The sequence below is a fragment of the Schistocerca nitens genome, chromosome 8 (genome assembly GCF_023898315.1).
Source record: "Schistocerca nitens isolate TAMUIC-IGC-003100 chromosome 8, iqSchNite1.1, whole genome shotgun sequence".
Classification (NCBI taxonomy): Eukaryota; Metazoa; Arthropoda; class Insecta; order Orthoptera; family Acrididae; genus Schistocerca; species Schistocerca nitens.
In genome coordinates, this window is record NC_064621.1 from 131,855,679 (window position 1) to 131,879,414 (window position 23,736).

The following is a 23,736-nucleotide window of genomic DNA, read 5'->3' on the forward strand; positions in this document are numbered from 1 at the left end:
ACAGAACCTCTTGCGTTACCCAAAGATCTCTGCTAGACTTCGTCTTTTTACCTACTTAGTACTCTACTGCCTTCACTATTTCATCTCTCAAAACTACCTGTTCGTCTTCTACTATATTCCTTCCCCTGTGCTAGTCAGCCGCTGCCAAATGCTCCCTGTGGAAGTCTCTACAACCTCTGGTTCCTTCAGTTTATCCAGGTCCTATCTCCTTGATTTCATATCTTTTTGCAATGTCTTCAGTTTTAATCTACCGTTCATTACCAATAAATAGTGGCCCGAGTCCACATCTACCACTGAAAATGTCTTACAATTTGAAATCTGTTTCAGAAGTTTCTTTGATACCATAATATAATCTTAAACATGCCGGTACCTCCATGTCTCTTCCACGTATACAACCTTCTTTCACCATTCATAAACCAAGTGTTAGCGATAATTCATTTATGCTCTGAGCAAAATTCTATCAGGCCACTTCCTCCTTCGTTCCTTTCTCCCAGTCCACACACTCCTCCTATTATTCGTTCTCTTGCTACCATCGAATTCCAGTCTCCCATAACCTTTAAATTTTCGTCTTCCTTGAATGTCTGAATACTTTCTTTTATCTCATCATATATTCCTTCAACCTCTTCATCATCTGCAGAGCTAGTTGGCATGTAAACTTGTACTACCGTGGTAGGTGTGGGCTTCGTGTCTATCTTGGCTACAATAATGCTTTCACTATGCTGTTCATAGAAACTTGTCCTTTTATTCATTATTAAACCTACTCATGCATTAGCCCTATTAGATTTTGTGTTTGTATCCCTGTATTCATCTGACCAGAAGTCCTGTTACTCCTGCCACGGAACTTCACTAACTCCCACTACATCTAACACTAACCTATCCATTTCCCTTTTTAAATTTTCTAACTTACGTGCCCGATTAAGGATATGACATTCCATTCTACGATCCGTAGGACGCCAGTTTCATTCTCCTGATAACGACTCCTCTTGAGTAGTCCCCACCCGGAGATTATTTTAACTCCGTAATATTTTACTGAAGAGGTTCCCATCATCATTTAACCATACAGTAGAGCTGCATGACCTCGGGAAAAATTACGGCTGTAGTTTCCCCTTGCTTTCAACCGATCGCAGTACCAGCATAGCAAGACCGTTTTGGCTAATCTTACAAGGTTGTATCAGTCAGTCAACTAGACTGTTGCCCCTGCAACTACTGAAAAGACTTCTGTTCCTTCTCAGGAACCACACTCTTGTTTGGCCTCTCAACAGATACCCCTCCATTATGGTTGAATCTAGGGTATGGCTCTCCGTATTGCTGAGGCACGCAGGCCTCCTCACAAACGGCAATGTCCATCTTAAAAGCTAAACCTGCCGTTTTGTTATCCCATGTATGCTGTATGATCAAAAAAATTAAAATCTTAACAGTAATTTAAACGTGACTGTATGCTTTCCCGGCGTAAACTATTGATGAAGGTTTCTTGGGTCTCCACCCGGCGGGAGACCCGAGAAACCTTCATCAATAATTAAAACCATTACAAAAATGCGGAGTCCGTCTTCCACTTTGTAGTGGGGTGTGCGGTGTTTTGAAATTTCCTGACAAATTGGAACTGCATGCTGTCTCTGGACTCTAACCCATAAAAGTAGTTTTCGCTTTTGGTCTGTTCATTCATGACTCACCACGAGTTATTACAGTTTCGCTCCTGTGCTCTTAACTTCTCAGTCATGTTACCATCTTCAGCTAGCATCCATTCCTTCTCGCTGTTCTTTCGCAGTTGTGCTTCAGCCAGTTAAGCCTTGCAGTTTTGCTAGATTGCCTCTCCACAGCCAACGAAAAGTTCCTGTATCTGAGCGGCGTAAGAGGATCTCTTGACAGCTCGCAGCGCTGTTGCCAGCTTTTTCAACCGCGAAGCGCTAACAACAGTATCCGTCCACATAGTTGTGACAACGTTGAGGCGTTGCCATAGAGACGTTTTCAAAATTGCGTCACGTTATTGGTTGAGTCAGGGATCAACTTGCGCCGACTCGACTAGATCCATTGGCTTATTTTCACGGCTACGAGCCGTGCCGCTCGTCGCAGTCGTTCTATGCTGTCTCTGCAGAAATATACTGGATCCCGCCTATTTCGACGGTATAGTAGTTAGAATCGGAATTTCGTCGTTTAACAGTTACAGCACGGCGCCCGTACGCCATACGGACGCGGCCGCCCTGACGTTGGCGACGGCGCCCGTACACCGTACGGGCGAGCCTTTATTTGGCTCCGTAAGCGCGTTTAGTGCGTCTCCGAAGCAGTTTCGTCAACTAATGTGGACGTATTTCGTTCTTCTTCCGCAAGAGGCAAGCACTTATCGGCTATCTCATCCCGGGAGCGGCTGTGAGCACTGCAAAGTCAAAGTTACCTGCAGTTCATTCACAGGTGTTTACGATCGTGAAAATATCGCGCAGCGAGTTGACGGAGGCAGAGATCTTAGATATTCTTTATGAAGATGAAGGATCTGAAGTTGATGATTCTGACAAAGAGGATTCGTACTCTCCAGACGAAAGTACAAGTGACGATTCAGGTATGTATATGTCTCAATTGTTCATAAAGTGAAGAGCCCGTTTGCTCGAAAAACTTTGAGTGGTGGTAAAAGCTGTTTTTCCACTTGTTTATAGTGTCAACTGTCAACAGTTTTATTTTATATAAAGAGAACACTAGGTAGAATGTATTCCTAGTAGACTTTATTCACAGAGTGGGGAAGAAATTGGCTGAGAAGGGCGGGAATATTTTTCAGCAACAAGCCGCTTCATCCTCACAAACTGAGAGGACTTTTGCAAGGCACTTTCCAGAGAAGGTCACACCCACTGCAAACAAGGTGAATACTACTAGGTATTGCAAAGTATGTTCAGACAGGGGGAAGAAAGAGACGGGTAAGCGCATCAGGAAGGAAGTAGATGATGGTGCAGGGACTGTGGCGTTGGCCTTTGCGTCCCACAGTATTTCCAGGATTTTCACACGAAGGCTAACTACATCTGAACTATTAAAATTAGTTTACAGGTACTGGCAGTTAGACAGTCAAGTGATATTTTGTTTTAAATTTAGATACAGTAATAATGGCATTACTCAAGGGAGAGATCATGTAAAACTTTTTTATCCACGATATTTTTGTGTTTTCTTTTTTAATTATAACATCCATTTGTATTTTATATTGTAAAATAAACTCACTATCATGTAAAGCTCTTACTTTTTCCTTTTAAATGATGCAAGAACCATATTCCTATCGTTTTCCTGTTCTTTGCAATCTAATTTCAAACATTCATTAAATATGCCAGTTCACAGCCAAGTGCCGGGTTTAAAGAGGGCAGTGTTGAAAGTGTTAAGCAAAAGTTTTCGCTGCGCCGCCTTACGGACAAAAAAATCTGTGATATTCTGAATAAAGGTGAAAGTGAATCTTCAGAATATTATAGTTCCAGTTCTAATTCTACTTCGCAAGGTGGATTTAGTAACAAGAGCTATCTATAAGCGGAATCGGCGGAATCTGACAGTGTAGATGACGACGTGGATGGCGCAGCACTCGGTGCAGGTACACAGCAGACAAAGAAAAATGAAGAGGAGAGATGGAAATGGGGCAAATATTAGGACAAACCATAAAAATTTCAATTTTCTGGAAACATACGTATTATTCCAGGGGTACTTACAAGGGAACCTCCCCATCGCACCCCCCTCAGATTTAGTTATAAGTTGGCACAGTGGATAGGCCTTGAAAAACTGAACACAGATCAATCGAGAAAACAGGAAGAAGTTGTGTGGAACTATGAAAAAATAAGCAAAATATACAAACTGAGGAGTCCATGGGCAACATAGGCCACATCAAGGTTATTGTGAGCTCTAGAGTGCCGTGGTCCCGTGGTTAGCGTGAGCAGCTGTGGTACGAGAAGTCCTTGGTTCAAGTCTTCCTTCGATCCTAAAATTTTATTTTCAGACAATTATCAAAGCTCAGGCACTCATACATAATCAACTTCGCTTTCCCAAATTCCAGGACGTATTCAGATTTGCTTGTACATATGCAGGATTTGACGGTCTACACGCGGAAAAATTTGAAAACGTTAAAAACATATGTTTTGACAGAGCACAGGGAAAAGTGTGCGACTGTGAAACTGTTGGATTCATTTGTTGCAGTTTATGTGACAAACTCTTATATTTTCATCACTTTTTTGGGAGTAATTCTCACATCCACCAGAAAGCTTAAATCGGGCAATGTAGAAGAATCTTTTTACCCATTCGCCGAGTGTACAAGTTAGCTGGGTCGACAACATATTCCGTCATGTGACGCACTTGCCCTCAGCAGTGTCGTATAGAATATATCAGACGTGTATTCCTGTGGAGGAATCGGTTGACCTATGACCTTGCGATCAAATGTTTTCGGTTCCCATAGGAGAGGCACGTCCTTTCGTGTACCAATAGCGCGGTTTTGCGGTGCGGTCGCAAAACACAGACACTAAACTTATTACAGTGAAGAGGGACGTCAATGAACGAATGGGCAGATCATAACTTTGCGAAAATAAAAAAAAAAAAATACTCAGTTGAGGGGAGACTTGAACCAAGGACCTCTCGTTCCACAGCTGCTCACGCTAACCACGGGACCATGGCGCTCCAGAGTTCATACGTTCCTTAATGTTGCATATGTTCGCTTGGACTACTCAGTTTGTACATTTTGCTTATTTTTTCATAGTTCCACACAACTTCTTCCTGTTTTCTCGATTGATCTGTGTTCAGTTTTTCAAGGCCTATCCACTGTGCCAACTTATAACTAAATCTGAGGGGGGTGCGATGGGGAGGTTCCCTTGTTAGGCTTCCGCCCCATCCTTATTCTCTTGATATTGTTTTATGGAACCACATCGCAATACAAACAAATAAATATTCAAATCAATTTCACAACAGCAGTCCATTTTCTGAATATAAAAATAAATATTTGAATGAAATGAACGGATTTTTCGCTTTGTGTATCCTAAAGGGTCACATTCGAAAGCCTTCTTTCAGTCGTATTGGTCCATAAGATGATCAATCCATACTGCATTCTTTTCATACATTATTCCTTATAAAAGATTCATTACCCTATCTACATTCCTTCATTTCACTGATAATGAGAATAAAGATCCTAATGATCCAGACTCTTCACAATAAAACCTTTCGTTCAGAATCTCCAGACAAATATCAGAGAAACCTATTACCCACGAGAAAATATTGTAGTAGATGAGAGCCTTATAAATTTCAGGGATAGGCTGGTCTACGTAGAATATAACCCATAAAAGAGGCCAAGGTTTCATATAAAGATCTACAAGGTTTATGAATGCACCAGTGACTACTACTCTTGCAAAAGCCAGATAATGCTGCCGGAGGAATACTCTGTGGCGAAGCTGTGGTGATCGATTTAGTGAACCTTTGTCTTGACAAGGATCATACAGTTACTGCCGGCGTTACAGTGGTTGGACAGGAAGGCTGTTAATATTTTATCTACGTGCCGTTATCATTCTAACATGAAAGATACTGGTACAGTTGATAAAAAAACCTGATTGGATGGTAGTGAAACCACAGCTCTTATTGATTTCAACGATGAAATGAATGGCTTTGATAAACAAGATCAGCAACTGTCTTCTTTCCCTATCATGAGGAAATATGACAAAGGATACGAATTGTTTTTTATTTGATGCTTCAGTTTTCAGAGGCTACGCATTGATACAGAAAGAGACAGGCAAAAAGTTTAACTTCACTGCATTCAGAATACAATTAGATGAAGAGTTCACCTTAACTGATTACGCTAAGAACTGTAAGTCTTCTCAAGGTGCGTCATCCGTCAGACTTGAAGCTCCGCAATGGGGACATATAAGATTCATTCCTCCTTAAAACAGTCTAGAGCAGCGGTGCACAGACTTTTAACCTTTGTAGGTTTGAGATCTACTACATGTAATTTAGACCATTTAAAAATCTACTGACTTAAAAATTCATAAAGATTTAAGCACAAAACAAAACTGTAGGCATAATTAATCATTTCAGTAGCACAAAATACGTAAAAAGTAATTTTCTCTTCATTAAAAGTTGTAGGCCTCTACTCAAGTTTCATGATATTACATATGTGCAAAAGCTATACACCATCATAAATGTTGGAAAAAGTTTTGCATATCATTGACAAGTTTATTGTAACATGGTAAATAATTTGTAATCTGATGAATAATTTGTCAGAGCCAACCTTCCACAGTCTGAAAGATGAGGATCAGCCACTTTATTTCCACATTCAGACTTTCCTGTGTCATCGTTGAAAACGCTGCCTCACATACATATTTTGATCCGAAAAATGATATGCGATGCCACTTTTTCAGTGTTTCGGTAGGTTTCTGCACTCAGTAATTTCCAATAGTTATCTTCAATGTATTCTCACTGTAAGGAAATATAAATTTTAAATTTAATTATTTCCTCTTCAACTTCAGTGGCACTAAAAGAGAAAAGAGTAGTCATTGTACTTGAAATATCTTTTACATCTACGTTTTGGAAACGTTGAGCTGTTGAAAGCTAGAAAGTTAGAACATTATCCATTGCCTTGAAAGATGAAAAATCCGTTTCCAAACTCTGTCTTCAGTATTGCGAGGTTAGCCGTATACTTCTTTGTAGTTTCTTGGTAAAATGATGTCTTACTTTCTTTCAGCGTTTATTGCAGCAGAAAACAGCAACAGATACCGAAAGATCACTACACTCTTGTTCTGTGCGTATTCGTTGTCTGACACACCGCTTCTCGATTCGCGTGCCAACCTTGGATGTGCAGTCTGTCTACTATCGCCATGCAACAACGCTTCTCGGTCACTATCGGAGTAGGGGTTATTCTTTGGTTATTTCTATCCCTGTCAGTGCTTATCGTTAAAGTGAATCTCGTACTAGAGTATTTGCGAGCGTTCAGTGGAATTGTCGTATTAAAGTCCATTTTACAGAAATTTTTATTTGTAATGAGGAACATGAACGTTTGAACTGGCATTCGGTCACCGCACGGAATTTGTGATGTGCCACAATTTCTTGGGCTGACTTCATATTGCAAGAGCTAATTTGTAAATATCTGCGGCAGCCCCAGAGAAAATACGCGTGACATGTCTTAAAAAACAGGGAGGTGAGTATGTACGAAGGAGTAAGAGAGGCAGGCATTCAGATTTCTTGCTAGCCAAGATACGGAGTTTCTTGGCACCTATTGCAGCAGTTAGTTAAGACGACTACAAATGTTTTTTTTTTTTTGTGCCGTTCTGCTTAGAAGCGAATAGCCGTTACCAATATGTATAGTTATACACTGAAGAACCAAAGAAACTTGTGCACCTGTCTAATAGCATCTAGGGCCCCCGCGAGCACGCAGAAATGCCGCAACACGACGTGGCATGGACTCGACTACTGTCTGAAGTACTGTTGGAGGGAGTTGATACCATGAATCCTGCAGGGCTCTCCATAAATCCGTAAGAGTAGGAGGAAGTGCAGATTGTGGTGTCACCGCTAGACACCACACTTGCTAGGTGGTAACTTAAATCGGCCGCGGTCCTGTAGTACATGTCGGACCCGCGTGTCGCCACTGTGTAATCGCAAACCTAGCGCCACCACATGGCAGGTCACAAGACACGGACATGACCTCGCCCCAATTGTACGGACGACATTGCTTGCGACCAGAAGTACGACGCCTTCCTCTCATTTGCCGAGAGACAGATAGAATAGCCTTCAGCTTAGTCCATAGCTACTACCTAGCAAGGCGCCATTTGTATCAGTGCTTATAGCTTCCTAATATTCAAGGGAGATGTATTCCAACAAGAGAATAAAGTTAAGTATTAAAAAGATCCGTACTTTTCTTTAGTGCATTAATAAGTCTCATGTTCCAGAACTTCAAGCCCGTCTGCGTTAGTTTAGCGTGCACCTAGCTACCTCATTGTGTCTATGCTGTATGAACTAGACACAACACAGATCTCTTCTGAACAGCACGTTGCAAGGCATCCCAGATATGCTCAATAATGTTCACGTCTGGGGAGTTTGGTGGCCAGTGGAAGCGTTTGAACTCAGAACAGTGTTCCTGGAGCCACTCTGTAGCAACTCTTGGCGTGTGGGATGTCGCTTTGTCCTTTTGGAATTGCCAGAATCCGTCCGAATGAACAACGGACATCAGGTGATCAGAAAGGATACTTACGTACGTGTCACATGTCAGAGTCGTATCTAGACTATCAGGAGTCGCATATCACTCCTACTGTCAGCCGTACTGACAAGGCTGCACTCATATGTTCGTGGTTTGTCGAACGCTCAGATTTATTAATACACGTGGGCTGGCGTGCTTAATCACCCCCATCTTATTCACATAGAAATGTGTGGCACTGTTTGGAACAGCAGGTGAAACGCAGCAGATAATAAAACCGCAAACTGGTGCCTCCGCGACATCTACAGATCAGTGAGTGGCTTTAGCTGTTTGTGGCTGCCTCACTAAACTTTTGGAGTTCCTACCTTGCCGAATTGAGGGAATTACAGAAGATAAGTCTATATTGCGTGAGATCTGGGGCTGACTAATTTTTCATTCCGTGTGCTTCATTTTACATTTCTTCAATAACTTTCAATAGTCTTATCATTTTTGTCGCGTGGTCACAAAAGAAATATCCCTACTGTCATCAGCAACGAAGCCCATACTGAATGCGAGTGACAAGATTTCGTTACAGAAGGTAATTACGTCGCCTTTCAGGATGGAAGCATTTAATCGGTAGTCTGGATGAACCTCCAGCCATCGCAGAACTGTAAAAAAAAACTGTCAACAGCACTATGATCCACGAGACAAGATTAAACAGTTTCAATTAATACGCAATTGAAATGCCCACTTGTTTGAGTGACCTGAGATTACTTGATCGGAAACTACATGAAGTGAACAGTTTCCTCCTAACCTCTCGAACTGGTCCATGCAAGTTCCTTGGAATCTCCGATAAAGTCAAATATCCCAAACAAATATTTAGGTCTCCATAGAAACGATATGGCTCATGTCCACTTTAGCCTACTTCCTCAGTTCCCATTTTTCTGTCAGAATGTCCTGTAACTGCCTGTTGACTCTGTAAATTAATGTGCAGGAATTGCGAAATAAAAATACCCTTCACACTTCAGCATTCTAGACTTCAGAAATCGCAACTGCTGACAAAAGTCTTTTGTGCGGAGACAAATATAGCTATGATCTCAAACTAATTCTTCATATTTGAATAATTATACCAATCTGCTTGGAATACAATTCTTGCTTTAGGCAAATGAAAAACTGTTGAAAATGATCTCTTGCTCGCCGCCTCATAAAGGTTTGTGAAACACACGCTACTTCATGACCTCATAGCAAGCCTTCGAAACTGTAAATCTTTGAGCTAATCGTAGTCAGACATTGATTGGCTTGGGCAAAAATCCTTGCCATTAACACTGTTTCCGCCCATTACTGTAGAAACTGCTACCTGTACTTCGCTGTGCCTCTCTGCAGGAACAGATTGATCTCATTGGAAACACACCAACAAGATAGGCCAGCCCAGAACGAGACAGAGCCTCACTGCTGGCGCCCTAGAGAGCCAACTGCATGTAATCAGCGTATTTACTAATTTTGGCACGAAAAGGAAACAACGCAGTATCAGGAACAAGAAGAAATCTTTTTTCGTGACCATGGTCATCCTCAGTCTCAAATCTATCAGATATGACAATAACAATTTGATATTTATGGAATATTTCGTCGGGTCCTGGAGGAACATAGACATATTAAAAACTAGAATCGATAGTAGTAATGTTCCACAATAATTATGGAACATTCATACTGCGTGTTTAAGTTTCTAATACAACAATTTAAACTCGAATTGGCTGAATGACCGCTACAGTTTCAATAATAGGAAACGGTTTTCCCGAAATCGTTACCAGTAAGAAATTTTCCTTGATTATTTAAATTACTCACCAAGGCGACGTGTTTCGAAGCACAAACATGATCTTCAGGCAACAGTGCAATACAAATGTACCCATAGGTATTAAACTTATTCTTTAGAGTCTTGGCAAGTGCTGTGGCTTTCCTGCGGAGAAACAGAAAGATAACATACCGTGAGGCAATATTTACTATGATATTCACACAGTATTTTTTAAATTATTACTGACTGTGTTCACACAAGATGGCTGCGATCTTCAGATGTGGTCGGTTACATCCATTGCCGTAGTTCTTTGAGTCTTGGTAACCACTTAAAACACCACACAATCAACTCTGCTCTACAGTAGAAACAAGATGGCGGTCAAAAGCAACCTTGTTTGAATTTAAATATCAATTTGTCGATCCTGCTGTCATCTGTCACTTGCGATATCTTGCGCATTCGTTGTTGATGCGTCTCTGAAGTCGGCCGATGAAGTACACAGTCCAGTCACATTAATGTGACCACCGCCTATGTCCGACGTCAGCGTGTAGTAACACTTACAGAAGGTAGGTGGCAGCACTGTCAGTCGAGGATGTGTAGGAAGGGGGGAGGGGGTTAGGGGGAGACGGTGGGTGGATGGACAGTGCGGTCGTTGTAAAGAGCATGATAGTTGGGTTTCTCATCCAGGGTGGAATCACTTACGAAACGGCTGTTCGTAAACCGTTCGCTTGCCACCGTGATTAAAATATACTGCGCATGGAAAAAGGGCTCTGTCCAAAACAGGCGCCGAGACAACTTTGTGTACCACGGGCCAGAGGTGAACAACGGTTGCGTGCAAGTGTTGAGCAACTGACCACCTAAATGAACCAAGGGGCGACCAGTAGTGTTTCCTAAACAACCGCAGTGCTAACGTTGCTGCGTATGGGCCCCCGGCGCCTGGTTCATGCACCCATGCTGACTGCTTTTCATCAGCGACGAACACTGGAATTAGCAATCCAATACTGCAATCGCACGTCTTCTGAGTGGATACAAGTGGCCTTTTTAGGTGAATCACGTTTTATGCTCCATCGGACACACGGCCGTTGGCGTGTACGTCGTGAAACGTCTGAAATAAAACATCCTGCAACAAGACATGGAGCGTTATGGTCTGGGGAATGTTTTCGTGGCATTCACTGCGTGATTTTGTTACTCTGGAATGCGTTGTGTGACTGGACAGTGCATATTAACACTGAGAGAGACTGTGACGATTTGCAATTAATAACGATAGTATAAAAAATTATTGCAACACAGTCTAAATGATGAAGCTCATTATTGCCTGTAACAGGTACCTTCAACCAGTCCTTAACCACAGTTAAAGGGGCTAGTTAAGCCGCTGCCTGAAAAGGATGTTGCCACCACACTCTGTGATTAACGAAGTGTTTGCATTCTACCTGCACTGTCCACAGCCTTAAAATATATAGTCCGCGACCAGATAAGGAACTACTTAACTGCAAAAAACGTACTAGACGAATACCGATCAGGTTTCCATAAACGTCACAGCGCAACATCTGCCTCACTAGTATCAGATGACCTGAAGCTTGAACTGGATGGACAGGAGGCGATTATCGTGTGCTTCTTGGACTTTAGCGGCACCTGACACTATTGACTTCCACATTGTACCTGTCCGACTTAGTAGCATAAATTTCTCGCAAAATGCAATGCAATTGTTTCGCTCATACGTGACCCTTGCCAGCAATGCGTCCTGCCGGCACCGTAAAGTCACAACGGGGGCAGGTAATATTAGTTCTTCACCAGGGCTCCGAATCAGGTCCGAAACTCTTTTCATTGCGTGTCTGTGATGTGACATCATGTACATCATAACATGTACCACATCTTTGCTGATGACCGCGAGATGTAACAAAGTGCAAAATAATAAACCTAAAGAGAGCTATCGAGCATTTCAATATTGACCCGTCGGCATTTCCAAAGCGGGCACGGAATATCGATTTAAAGCTCAACCCGTCCAAAACTTAAGCGGTATTGGTTGGTCATTCTAGGCTTATTCACCAGAAAGATCGGCAACTCATACCATCTGTAATCCTAAATGGGACAAATTCAATTTCTATCCTTCAGCGAAGAGTCTAGGAGTAATAATAGAAATAAATTGAACTGAGCACGTAAATGCAATGCGCAAGAAGGAATCAGCATTTCTCCATACCCTACAAAAATATAAAAAGCACTTCCTTCTTAACCTGAAAAAGGAGCTTGTGCAACCACTAATACTGTTAGGACATTGTCATGAAAGCTCATGGCGCCTGGAACTAGTTATCAACGCCTGTGTTCGAGGTATCTGTGACGTTCGACTCTTTGATCATATTTCAGCATCATATGCACAGCTAACCTGGTTGCATGCAGATTTCCACGCAATCTGTCTCCTCTGTTGTCTTATCAAAGTAAACTATCCCTCATATCTCTCCTCTATCTTAACGATCTTGTGTGAACAACAGGGAGGAATACCCGTTCCCAGCTGAGCAAAATCTCTTCTGTTCCACCTCATCGTTCAACCACTTTCTCATGTCTTTTGCAGTAGGGGGGATCTAACTCTAGAATAACCTCCCTCATTGTATTAGGGAACTGAATAACATCTCCAGTTTTAGAAGACAGTTAATGTCATATCTACTGAAGCAGCTATAGTGACTACCATTGTCTCTAACATATCTACTGAAGCAACAATGATTACTACCATTTTCCCTGTAGGCTCTCGTTACCCTGCAACTTTCTTTCCAACCACATCTTCCTCATTTCCAGTGTTCTTCACTGGTGCAGTCTCCTTAACTTTCCCTTACTCAGAACTCGCTATATCGGACAATATCTACTATGTATACCCATAAATTCTTTTATATCTGCCACTATGGTCATTATTATTAGCGTTATTGTTACTGGAAGCAGTGGTAGTAGAAGTACAACCAGTATTAACTGTACTAGATCCTATTCAGCGCTATTTCTTCACATTGTCTCCACAGACAGTAAAATCATTTATTACTATTTGTCAAATTATTGTTATTTCTTAAGGAACTATGAGGAGAAAAATGTACTGTGTGTGAAACCTGGTTCGATGTAATAGAGGGCCTGAAGGGCCTCATCTGATCAGATTAAAAAATAAACAAACAGATTTTTAAAAATTACAAATTTATTGCTATTGCTGTTAACCAGCCTCTGTCCAATAGTTTAACAACAGTTAAAATAGAAAATTCGTAATATGCATGGTTCTGTGTTCCAGTAGTAACATCTTTGTGAATATTTCATATGATTTTTATGTTGGTGTTATTAACAGCAAATTAGCACAGTGTCTCTCACAGTGATATACACTCCTGGAAATGGAAAAAAGAACACATTGACACCGGTGTGTCAGACCCACCATACTTGCTCCGGACACTGCGAGAGGGCTGTACAAGCAATGATCACACGCACGGCACAGCGGACACACCAGGAACCGCGGTGTTGGCCGTCGAATGGCGCTAGCTGCGCAGCATTTGTGCACCGCCGCCGTCAGTGTCAGCCAGTTTGCCGTGGCATACGGAGCTCCATCGCAGTCTTTAACACTGGTAGCATGCCGCGACAGCGTGGACGTGAACCGTATGTGCAGTTGACGGACTTTGAGCGAGGGCGTATAGTGGGCATGCGGGAGGCCGGGTGGACGTACCGCCGAATTGCTCAACACGTGGGGCGTGAGGTCTCCACAGTACATCGATGTTGTCGCCAGTGGTCGGCGGAAGGTGCACGTGCCCGTCGACCTGGGACCGGACCGCAGCGACGCACGGATGCACGCCAAGACCGTAGGATCCTACGCAGTGCCGTAGGGGACCGCACCGCCACTTCCCAGCAAATTAAGGACACTGTTGCTCCTGGGGTATCGGCGAGGACCATTCGCAACCGTCTCCATGAAGCTGGGCTACGGTCCCGCACACCGTTAGGCCGTCTTCCGCTCACGGCCCAACATCGTGCAGCCCGCCTCCAGTGGTGTCGCGACAGGCGTGAATGGAGGGACGAATGGAGACGTGTCGTCTTCAGCGATGAGAGTCGCTTCTGCCTTGGTGCCAATGATGGTCGTATGCGTGTTTGGCGCCGTGCAGGTGAGCGCCACAATCAGGACTGCATACGACCGAGGCACACAGGGCCAACACCCGGCATCATGGTGTGGGGAGCGATCTCCTACACTGGCCGTACACCACTGGTGATCGTCGAGGGGACACTGAATAGTGCACGGTACATCCAAACCGTCATCGAACCCATCGTTCTACCATTCCTAGACCGGCAAGGGAACTTGCTGTTCCAACAGGACAATGCACGTCCGCATGTATCCCGTGCCACCCAACGTGCTCTAGAAGGTGTAAGTCAACTACCCTGGCCAGCAAGATCTCCGGATCTGTCCCCCATTGAGCATGTTTGGGACTGGATGAAGCGTCGTCTCACGCGGTCTGCACGTCCAGCACGAACGCTGGTCCAACTGAGGCGCCAGGTGGAAATGGCATGGCAAGCCGTTCCACAGGACTACATCCAGCATCTCTACGATCGTCTCCATGGGAGAATAGCAGCCTGCATTGCTGCGAAAGGTGGATATACACTGTACTAGTGCCGACATTGTGCATGCTCTGTTGCCTGTGTCTATGTGCCTGTGGTTCTGTCAGTGTGATCATGTGATGTATCTGACCCCAGGAATGTGTCAATAAAGTTTCCTATTCCTGGGACAATGAATTCACGGTGTTCTTATTTCAATTTCCAGGAGTGTATTTCGTCGACCGACATGAATGATGCTTCAACAACATGAGCGGAAGACATCACAAGTGACATCAGGATCGCCACATCGATGCTTAAGTAGAAACGAGCTGTGTTCTGACAGCCATCTTGTTTCTGCTGCACAGCAGAATTGACTGTGATGTGTTTTAATTGTCTTTCTCAAATTTATCGACAGTGTCTTACAAGACCGACAGAGCAATAGTAATGGATGTAACTAAACACACCACAAGAAGACAGCCATCTTGTCTGAGCAAAGTCAGTAATTATTTTTAAAAAGCTATGTGAACAACTAACAAACAAACGAGGTAAATATTGCCTCACATTAGGTTATCCTTCTGTTTCTCAGCAGGATGCCAAGATTGTAAAGAATAACTTTAAATATCTACGAGTAGTTTTGTTAAATCTTTTCGTGTTGAAGATGCAGCATGCAGATGAAGCGTGTGCTTTGAAACATGTTGCTTCACTAAATAATTTAAGTAAATCAAGAAAAAATTGTGACTGGTTGCCGTCTGTGAATACACTGAAATGTCAAAAGACGTGGGATAGCGATATGCATATGGCGGTAGTATCGCATATATCGCATTCATATTCAAAGATGCACAATGTCAAGAGTGAGCCAGATGTTTCAAATTTCAGGCATTACCTATTACCACGGATAAGGCAGTGGGCAAAGGCCTTAAATTAACGATCGAGAACAGCGGCGTTTGCGTAGAGTTGCCAGTGCTAACAGACAAGCAACAGTATGTGAAGTAAGTGCAAAAAAAAAAAAAAAGTTCAAATGGCTCTGAGCACTATGGGACTTAACTTCTGTGATCATCAGTCCCCTAGAACTTAGAAGTACTTAAACCTAACTAACCTAAGGAAATCACACACATCCATGCCCGAGGCAGGATTCGAACCTGCGACCGTAGCAGTCGCGCGGTTCCAGACTGTAGCGCCTAGAACCGCTCGGCCAACCCGGCCGGCGTAGTAAGAGCAAGCAACAGTATGTGAAGTAAGCGCGGAAATCCTCGTGGGACGTACGACGAACGTATTACTTACAAGGGAACCTCCCCATCGCACCCCTCTCAGATTTAGTTATAAATTGACTCAATGGATAGGCCTTGAAAAACTGAACACAGATCAATCGAGAAAACAGGAAGAAGTTGTGTGGAACTATGAAAAAATAAGCAAAATATACAAACTGAGTAGTCCATGTGCAAGATAGGCAACATAAAGGAGAATTTTAGCCGATGAGCGCCATGGTCTCGTGGTTAGAGTGAGCAACTGCGGAACGAAACGTCCTTGGTTCGAGTCCTCCCTCGAGTGAAAATTTTACTTTCTTTATTTTCGCAAAGTTACGATCTGTCCGTTGATTCATTGACGTCTCTGTTCACTGTAATAAGTTTAGTGTCTGTGCTTTGCGACCGCACCGCAAAACCGTGCGATTAGTAGACGAAAGGACGTGCCTCTCCAATAGGAACCGAAAACATTTGATCGCAAGGTCATAGGTCAACCGATTCCTCCACAGGAAAACACGTCTGATATATTCTTTACGACACTGGTGACGGCATGTGCGTCACATGACAGGAATATGTTGTCGACCCACCTAACTTGCACACTTGGCGAATGGGTAAAAAGATTCTTCTACCTTGCCAGATTTAGGTTTTCTTGTGGATGTGATAATCACTCGAAAAAAAGTGATGAAAACATAATAGTTTGTCACATAAACTGCATCAAATGAATGCAACAGTTTCAGAGTCGCACAGTTTTCACTGTGCTCTGTCAAAACATATGTTTTTTACGTTTTCAAATGTTTCCGTGCGTAGACCGTCAAATTCTGTATATATCCAAGCAAATCTGAACATGGCCTGGAATTCTGGAGAGCGAAGTTGATTATGTGTGAGTGCCTGAACTTTGATAATTATCTGATAATAAAAAATTAATATTTTCACCCGAGAGAAGATTTGAACCAAGGACCTGTCGTTCCACAGCTGCTCACGCTAACCACGGGACCACGGCGCTCGTAAGCCAACCTTTCCTTGATGTTGCCTACCTTGCGCATGGAGTACTCAGTTTGTATATTTTGCTTATTTTTTTTCATAGTTCCACACAACTTCTTCCTGTTTTCTCGATTGATCTGTGTTCAGTTTTTCAAGGCCTATCCCTGTGACAACTTATAACTAAATCTGAGGGGGATGCGATGGGGAGGTTCCCTTGTTAGGACAGTGCGGCGGAATTTGGCGTTAACGGGCTATGAGAGCATCCGATTGACGCGAGTGCCTTTGCAAACAGCACGACATCGCCTGCAGCGCCTGTAGTGGGGTCGTGGTCATATCGTTTTGGCCCAAGGTGACTGGAAAATTGTGGCCTGGTGTATTTGAGTCCGGATTGCAGTTGGTAAGGGCTGATGGTAGGGCTCGAGTGTGGCGCAGACGCCACGAAGCCATGGATCCAAGTTGTCAACAAACTAAACTCCGTCCGAACAGGCCATGATTGCCTAACGGTACCGACCGGCCGCCGTGTCATCCTCAAATCACAGGCACCAGTGGATGGGGATATGGAGAGGCGTGTGGTCAGCACACCGCTCTCCTGGCCGCATGTCAGTTTACGAGACCGAAGTTATCAACAAGGCACTGTGGATGCTGGTGATGGCTTCATAATGGTGTCGGTTGTGTTTCCCTTGGGTGGACTGGGTCCTCTGGCCCAACTGAACAGATCACTGACTGGAAATGTGTATGTTCGCCTACTTGGAAACCATTTGTTGCCATTCATCGACTTCATGTCATGGATGGCAATGCGCCTTGCCACCGGTCTTCAGTTGGTCGCGTTTGGTTTGAAGAACATTCTGGACAATTCCAGCAAATGATTTGGCCACACAGATCGCACGACACGAATCCCATCGATCATTTATGGGACATAATCGAGAGTTCAGTTCGTGTACAAAATCCTGCACCGGCAACACTTTCGCAATTATGGACGGCTGTAGTGGCAGCATGGCTCAGTATTTCTGCAGCAGAGTTCCAGCGACTTAATGCCACGTCGGGATGCTGGACTACGCCAGGAAAAGGGATGGCCGACACCATATTAGGAGGTATCCCATGACTTCGTTCATCTACGAGGTGCGGCTAGAAAAAAACCGGACTGATGCTGGAAAAAACATTTATTTACAATTATTTACAATTTCATGTTATCTCCTTCAATGTACTCTCCTCCTCGGTCTCTACAGCGCTCCATACGAATTTTCCACTGTTCATAGCAATGCTGCAGATCATTTTCGGTAAGTCCATACATTACTTCCGTCGCTTTTTCTTTTACTGCTTCAACAGTCTCAAATCTAGTTCCTTTCAAAGCTGACTTGACTTTAGGGAAAAGAAAAAGTCACAGGGGGCCAAATCAGGTGAGTAGGGTGGATGATCTAAGATGGGAGTGTTGTGTTTTGCCAAAAACGTCTTCACTGACAACGCACTGTGAGCTGGGGCATTGTCTTGGTGAAGGATCCATGACTTTTTTCTCCACAAATCGTTCCGTTTTCTCCGTACTCGCTCACGTAGGGTAGCCAGGACGCTAATGTAGTAATGCTGATTCACTGGTTGTCCCTCTGGTACCCAATCAATGTGCACAATCCCTTTGATGTAAAAAAAAAAACAATCATCATTGCCTTGAATTTCGATTTTGACATTCGTGCTTTTTTTTTTTTTTTTTTTTTTTTTTGTCGTGGAGAACCAGGAGTTTTCCAATGCATCGATTGGCGTTTAGTTTCGGGATCGTAAGTAAAAAACCACGATTCATCGCAAGTAATAACATTTTGTAAGAAGGTGGGATGACTTTCAATGTTTTCCAGGATGTCAGAACAAATCATTCTTCGGCGTTCCTTCTGTTCAATTGTGAGACACTTTGGAACCATTTTTGAACACACTTTGTTCATGTTGAAACTTTCATGAAGAATTTGCTTAACACTTTCCTTGTCAACTCCTGTTAACTCAGACACTGCTCTGATTGTTAAACGGCGATGTTGTCGAACAAGTTTACCGATTTTTTCAATGTTTGCATCAGTTTTTACTGACAATGGTCTGCCAGTGCGAGTGTCATCACTGGTGTCTTCGCGGCCATCTTTAAATCGTTTAAACCACTCAGACACTTGTGTTCGCGATAAACAATCATCGCCGTACACTTGTTGTAACATTACAAACGTTTCACTTGCAGATTTTCCTAGTTTGAAACAAAATTTGATGTTAACACGCTGTTCTTTCTGTACACTCAACATTTTCCGACGCACAGACAAAACGTCAACTACTTAAAACAGACGCCACGGGCAGACTGAGTGCAGGAGGCAGATGAAACTCGAGCAGTAGGCGGAGCGAGAGTCACGTGACAGGCCACGCGACTTTCAGCCTTATTGCATTCGTTTTATTGTTTCACCAGTACTAGTCCGTTTTTTTCTAGCCACACCTCGTAAGTTTAATCTATACACACATTCTGATGTAGTGATATTTTCGCCTGCTACACTAAATGTATGTAAAATTACGAATCGAATTACTATCCAGACTTATTTCTATGATTACCCCGCTCTGTCTGCTTGGAAATTTTGCATTATTAATTGTGAGGTTTTCTGTTCAGTCGGATAAGCGTTATAACTTCGATGTGTATTTGTCGACATTGCCCGACACAACAGAAACAAATATGGTCCCGTGTGTTGCAGGCGAACCTGACGCACCTGTCGCGGCGCGACCACGTGCCCGGCGTGGGCACGGGCGTGGCCAAGTGCCCGTACGACCCGGCGGACAACTCGACGGCGGTGTGGGTGGAGCGCGGCAACCCGGGCGGCCTGCCGGGCCTCTACAGCGGCACCAACGCCGAGTTCACCAAGGCCGACACCGTCATCTTCCGCACCGACCTGCACAACCTCACCACCGGCCGCCGCGAGTTCTCCTTTAAGAGGACCCTCAAGTACGACTCCAAGTGGCTCGACAGTGAGTATCCCTTCCTACTCAAGTTGTTTTCACACAAAGACCTTCAGAAACAGAAAAAAATACTTGTCCCGTAACGCATTTAGTATACAACAGAAATATAAGCTCACTAGACAAAGTATCACTTATCATCTTAAAAAGTACGCACTAGTTGCTTTCGATCATTGTAGATAGTGTAGTACCCGCCAGGGTAGCCGAGAGCGCTAACGCGCTGCTTCCTGGACTCGGGTAGGCGCGCCGGCCACGGATCGAATCCGCCCGGCGGATTAACGACGAGGGCCGGTGTCCCGGCCAGCCTGGATGTGGTTTTCAGGCGGTTTTCCACATCCCGCTAGGTGAATACCGGGCTGGTCCCCACGTTCCGCCTCAGTTACACGCGTCGCAGACATTTGGAACACGCTCGCACTATTTCACGATTTCCACTAGATGCAGACAGCTGGGGTACCCTCATTCCATCCCTGGGGGTACGAGGTGGCGGCAGGAAGTGCATCCGACCACCCCTAAAACTAACCTTGCCAAATCCGTTCTAACCACGCCGATCCTGCGATCGCTGGGGGCCTATGGCGTAAGCAAAAGAAAGCAAAGATTGTAGATAGTGTAGTACTGGTTCCAGGCACTCAGTGATTCTCCCACTCCTGATGTAAGTCATAGCAGCAAAGTGTTATACATGTGTTAGTCTCTTGTATGGAATCAGAGCACTAATATGAGTTGATATGGAAAACCTTTCCGCCATCAGACAGGTATACACGAGGTTCAAGGAATCCGCGTCATGAAGAGGACGAGTTCTGCGCGTCTGAGCTTGAGTGATGCAGATGTGGAACGGGTGCAACATGCATTTATCAATCCGACAAGCGTCTCGACAATTGCAGCTACTACTAACCACCGAGCACAGCATGCAACACAAGATACTGAAGTTTCAAGCCCGTAAGGTGCAGCTGCTGCATCCGCCTCAACCTGATGCAGGCCAAAGCGCATATCATTTGCAACCGAGAGTCTGCATCGCAGACACGATGACCCAGATCCTCCGGAAAATATGATTCTCAAGGAGGAAACTTGCTCTCACGTGTCCTGGAAGCTAAACCGACACAATGCGAAGGTCTCAGAACGCCAACTTTAGCGCGGAAATTGTGAGCGACTGTCTAAAGGAAAAAGCGTGGCCATGTGGTGGGACTGTTTTTATTTGTAGAGGCTTCTTCAACCTCGACTGTTTATCCGAACATACGTATTGGAACACTTTACATTTCCACAGGTTGAAGAACTGCAACCTGTGGTAGAAGGATAGTGCCTCCCTCAGTGGGTCTCTATAGTTAGGAAGGCTTTGGATAACATATCTCCAGATAGCTGGTTTGCCAGAGGGGGGTCCATTTCCTGGCCCCCAAGGTCTGCAGGAATAACCGCATTGGATTTCTACCAGATCTCAGTGCAGGACCTGCAGGAACTGAGAGCTCGTATCACAGCAGCAAACGCATACGTCAGCGAGAACATGACAGGCCGGACAAGGGAAGAAAAGGAATTTATCTTAAATATCCTTCGTGCTACAGATGGCCCACACAATGAAGTCAATTAATTGGCTAGCAAAACCTTAGGTGTGTGAACATTTTAAGTCAAACTGCACCTTTCTACCTATCCCCATTTCTCAAATATACGAGATCAGTGTTGTAAAGATCATTTTAGAACACACTATGCTATATTTTCTGGCACAATCAGACACAATCTATATATCAAATTACTAGTTTCTAATGTAACTGGCCATCTTCCGATCTGTAAGACAGTTAGAAAGGTTAAAATTGTAGCTATGCGGATCACGGTAAAACCGAAACGTTTAAAATACATTTTCATGACCACAATACTTATACTTGCTGTTTTACTTACCAACGTAAGTGGAATAGCGCAAGAATATTTAGTTAATTATACGCCCGGCAAGTGATTAGCCTTTATATACACAATGTGCCTCAGTTAACGCCATTTTGTCAGTGGCAAGAGTGAATTGCGATATCCGTCTTGTGATATGACATCACTGTATTTCTAGTGTATTAATTTTGACGTAATCTGCATAGCTTTATTTTTAACTTTTTAAGTCTTATTTCCCCTTTCGATCTCACGACGGTCGGTAGCGGCTGAAACGTAATTTCTAAATGAAATTTGCGTGTGATTCCGCCGGAAAATAAAATATTTTCGAATCAAAGATTTAGCTTTTCTTTTACTTCTTCTAAAGCGCTTGTGGACAGTGACAAGATAGATCCTCGAGATTGGACGCGGGTGCTTTCCCATTCTTATCGAGCCCGAGCCTGTAGTTATTCTGTAATGTCCTCCTCCCCAACGAGACGTTGAACCAGATCTGCCTCATTTCTTTTTCCTTCTATAGAGTACAGAGGATGTTTAAAAAGTGTCAAGTATTCCAACAGCAGTTACTGTTGATGGATACTACAAGAAAATTCCCGGTAAATCATATGTCTGGAAACCAATAGCTACTGAAATACGAGCCCATCTGTCCTCTTTTTCTGTTCCCTCCGTCTGTACCAGTTCACACTGTAGGCAGTCCTGCAGGTGGTTAACACACAGACTGACACATCTTTTAGCTCTTCTTCGCAATGAATCTCGCAGCCTTTCACATTCACCTGACTGGATTCGGATTGCATCAAATGCATTCGTCACACGCTCCTGCAGCGTTTGCACATTGTCGATGGGGTATGCATTCATCATTGTTTTTAAGTATTCTCAAAAACGGAAATCCTATGGATGCAGTTCCGGTATACAAGCCGCGCTATCCAACATCCTCGACAAAACAGTCGCCCATGAAGCATTCTGGTGAGGTATTGTCGCAGGTCTCGTAGAAAATGGGTTGATGTCCTCATCGCGCATCAACTACAGTCGTTGTCTTTCTGCAAGGCTAACTTTCTCCAGGCTATCTGGTAATTCATCGCACAAGAATCAGTGATATTGCCATTTTCTGCTTTCATTGTGAAGTGACAAAATTAACAATTTCGAGGAAAAATATGGTTGACCAAGGCTGTGTAAGCATTACCGTTTACTTTGTACACTAATATTTTCACATTGCAACAGTGACCACCATATCCGCATAACTAGGAGAGGGCAGGAATATTGTTATTTTTGCACAAGGTCTCTGAGATACTTTTATGCGAAATACGTTAAAATATTGCACCATTATTATGGATCCATCACACCTTCATTTACTTGTGCTCAGCTCTCAGAAACGTCACTGACTTGACATCATTTCCGTTCATGCCCGTTTCAATATGTACCCCACAATGGGGCATGGATGGGGTAAGTTGTTACACATAGTGTAGTCTAATAAGTATTGATGAAAAATTTTACAGTACTATGTAGGTTTTTTTCTCTTCCATGTAATTTTTTGTCGGTATTATAGAAAGGCTGTTTTGTTTTAAAAAATTATTAGTAATCTGACATTTTCAAGAGTCGGTGTAGTGGAGAACTTGCAGATTTAGTATTAATGAAAATTTCCGCAATAATCATCAGTCCATTCTGCACGCATAGTGTGCTGAAACCGTTTCGTAGCTGCACTAACTTGAAATGGGGCTCAGTACACTCAGCATACAACCAGTCGTCTTCCCCGTCAGATAAACTCTCTATTCAGAAATTCTTTTGCACTTGGAGTCAGCAGAACTGTTCCAGGCGCCATCACCGTCAGCCGGATCGTGCGTTGTCTGAAGATGGTCTACTACTAGACGCCGAAACCGGTCGTATTTTTAATAAGTGACTGTCGAGACTGCTTTTCTGATAATTTTACTTCACTAACAGATCGCTATTTACAAGGAATGTTATCTAAAATCATAGAAATCTTTTATACTTCTTTTGTCTTTGGGTACATCTTCTCTCTTCCACTGAAAGATAACTGTGTTTTCACCGTAGCATCATTAACTTTATTCCATATTTATTAGCGCCCTTTCTCATTGAAGAACAAGCCATTACTTCTTTTGCCACTTTGCTGTTTCTTTAGGTACGGGGCCTTCTTTTTGTAATTTCTCATATCTTCGCAGTGGAAAAACACCGTAACAAACTGCACGTGACACGTGGCTGGTTCTGACGCTGTAACAACTAGTCCCAACGAAAGTGCAAAATTTCCGCATACATATTGGCTACTTATCGAT

The 23,736-nt window shown here is 43.5% G+C and overlaps 1 protein-coding gene across 1 annotated transcript in view; it reads left to right on the forward strand.

Moving 5' to 3' along the window:
- LOC126198968 (semaphorin-2A-like) overlaps positions 1-23,736 on the forward strand; it is a 747,394-nt gene that overhangs the window by 664,527 nt on the left and 59,131 nt on the right. Inside the window, exon 6 of the mRNA XM_049935625.1 lies at positions 19,339-19,609. Within this exon, the coding sequence (XP_049791582.1) occupies positions 19,339-19,609 (271 nt within the window). The remainder of the gene's footprint in view (positions 1-19,338; positions 19,610-23,736) is intronic.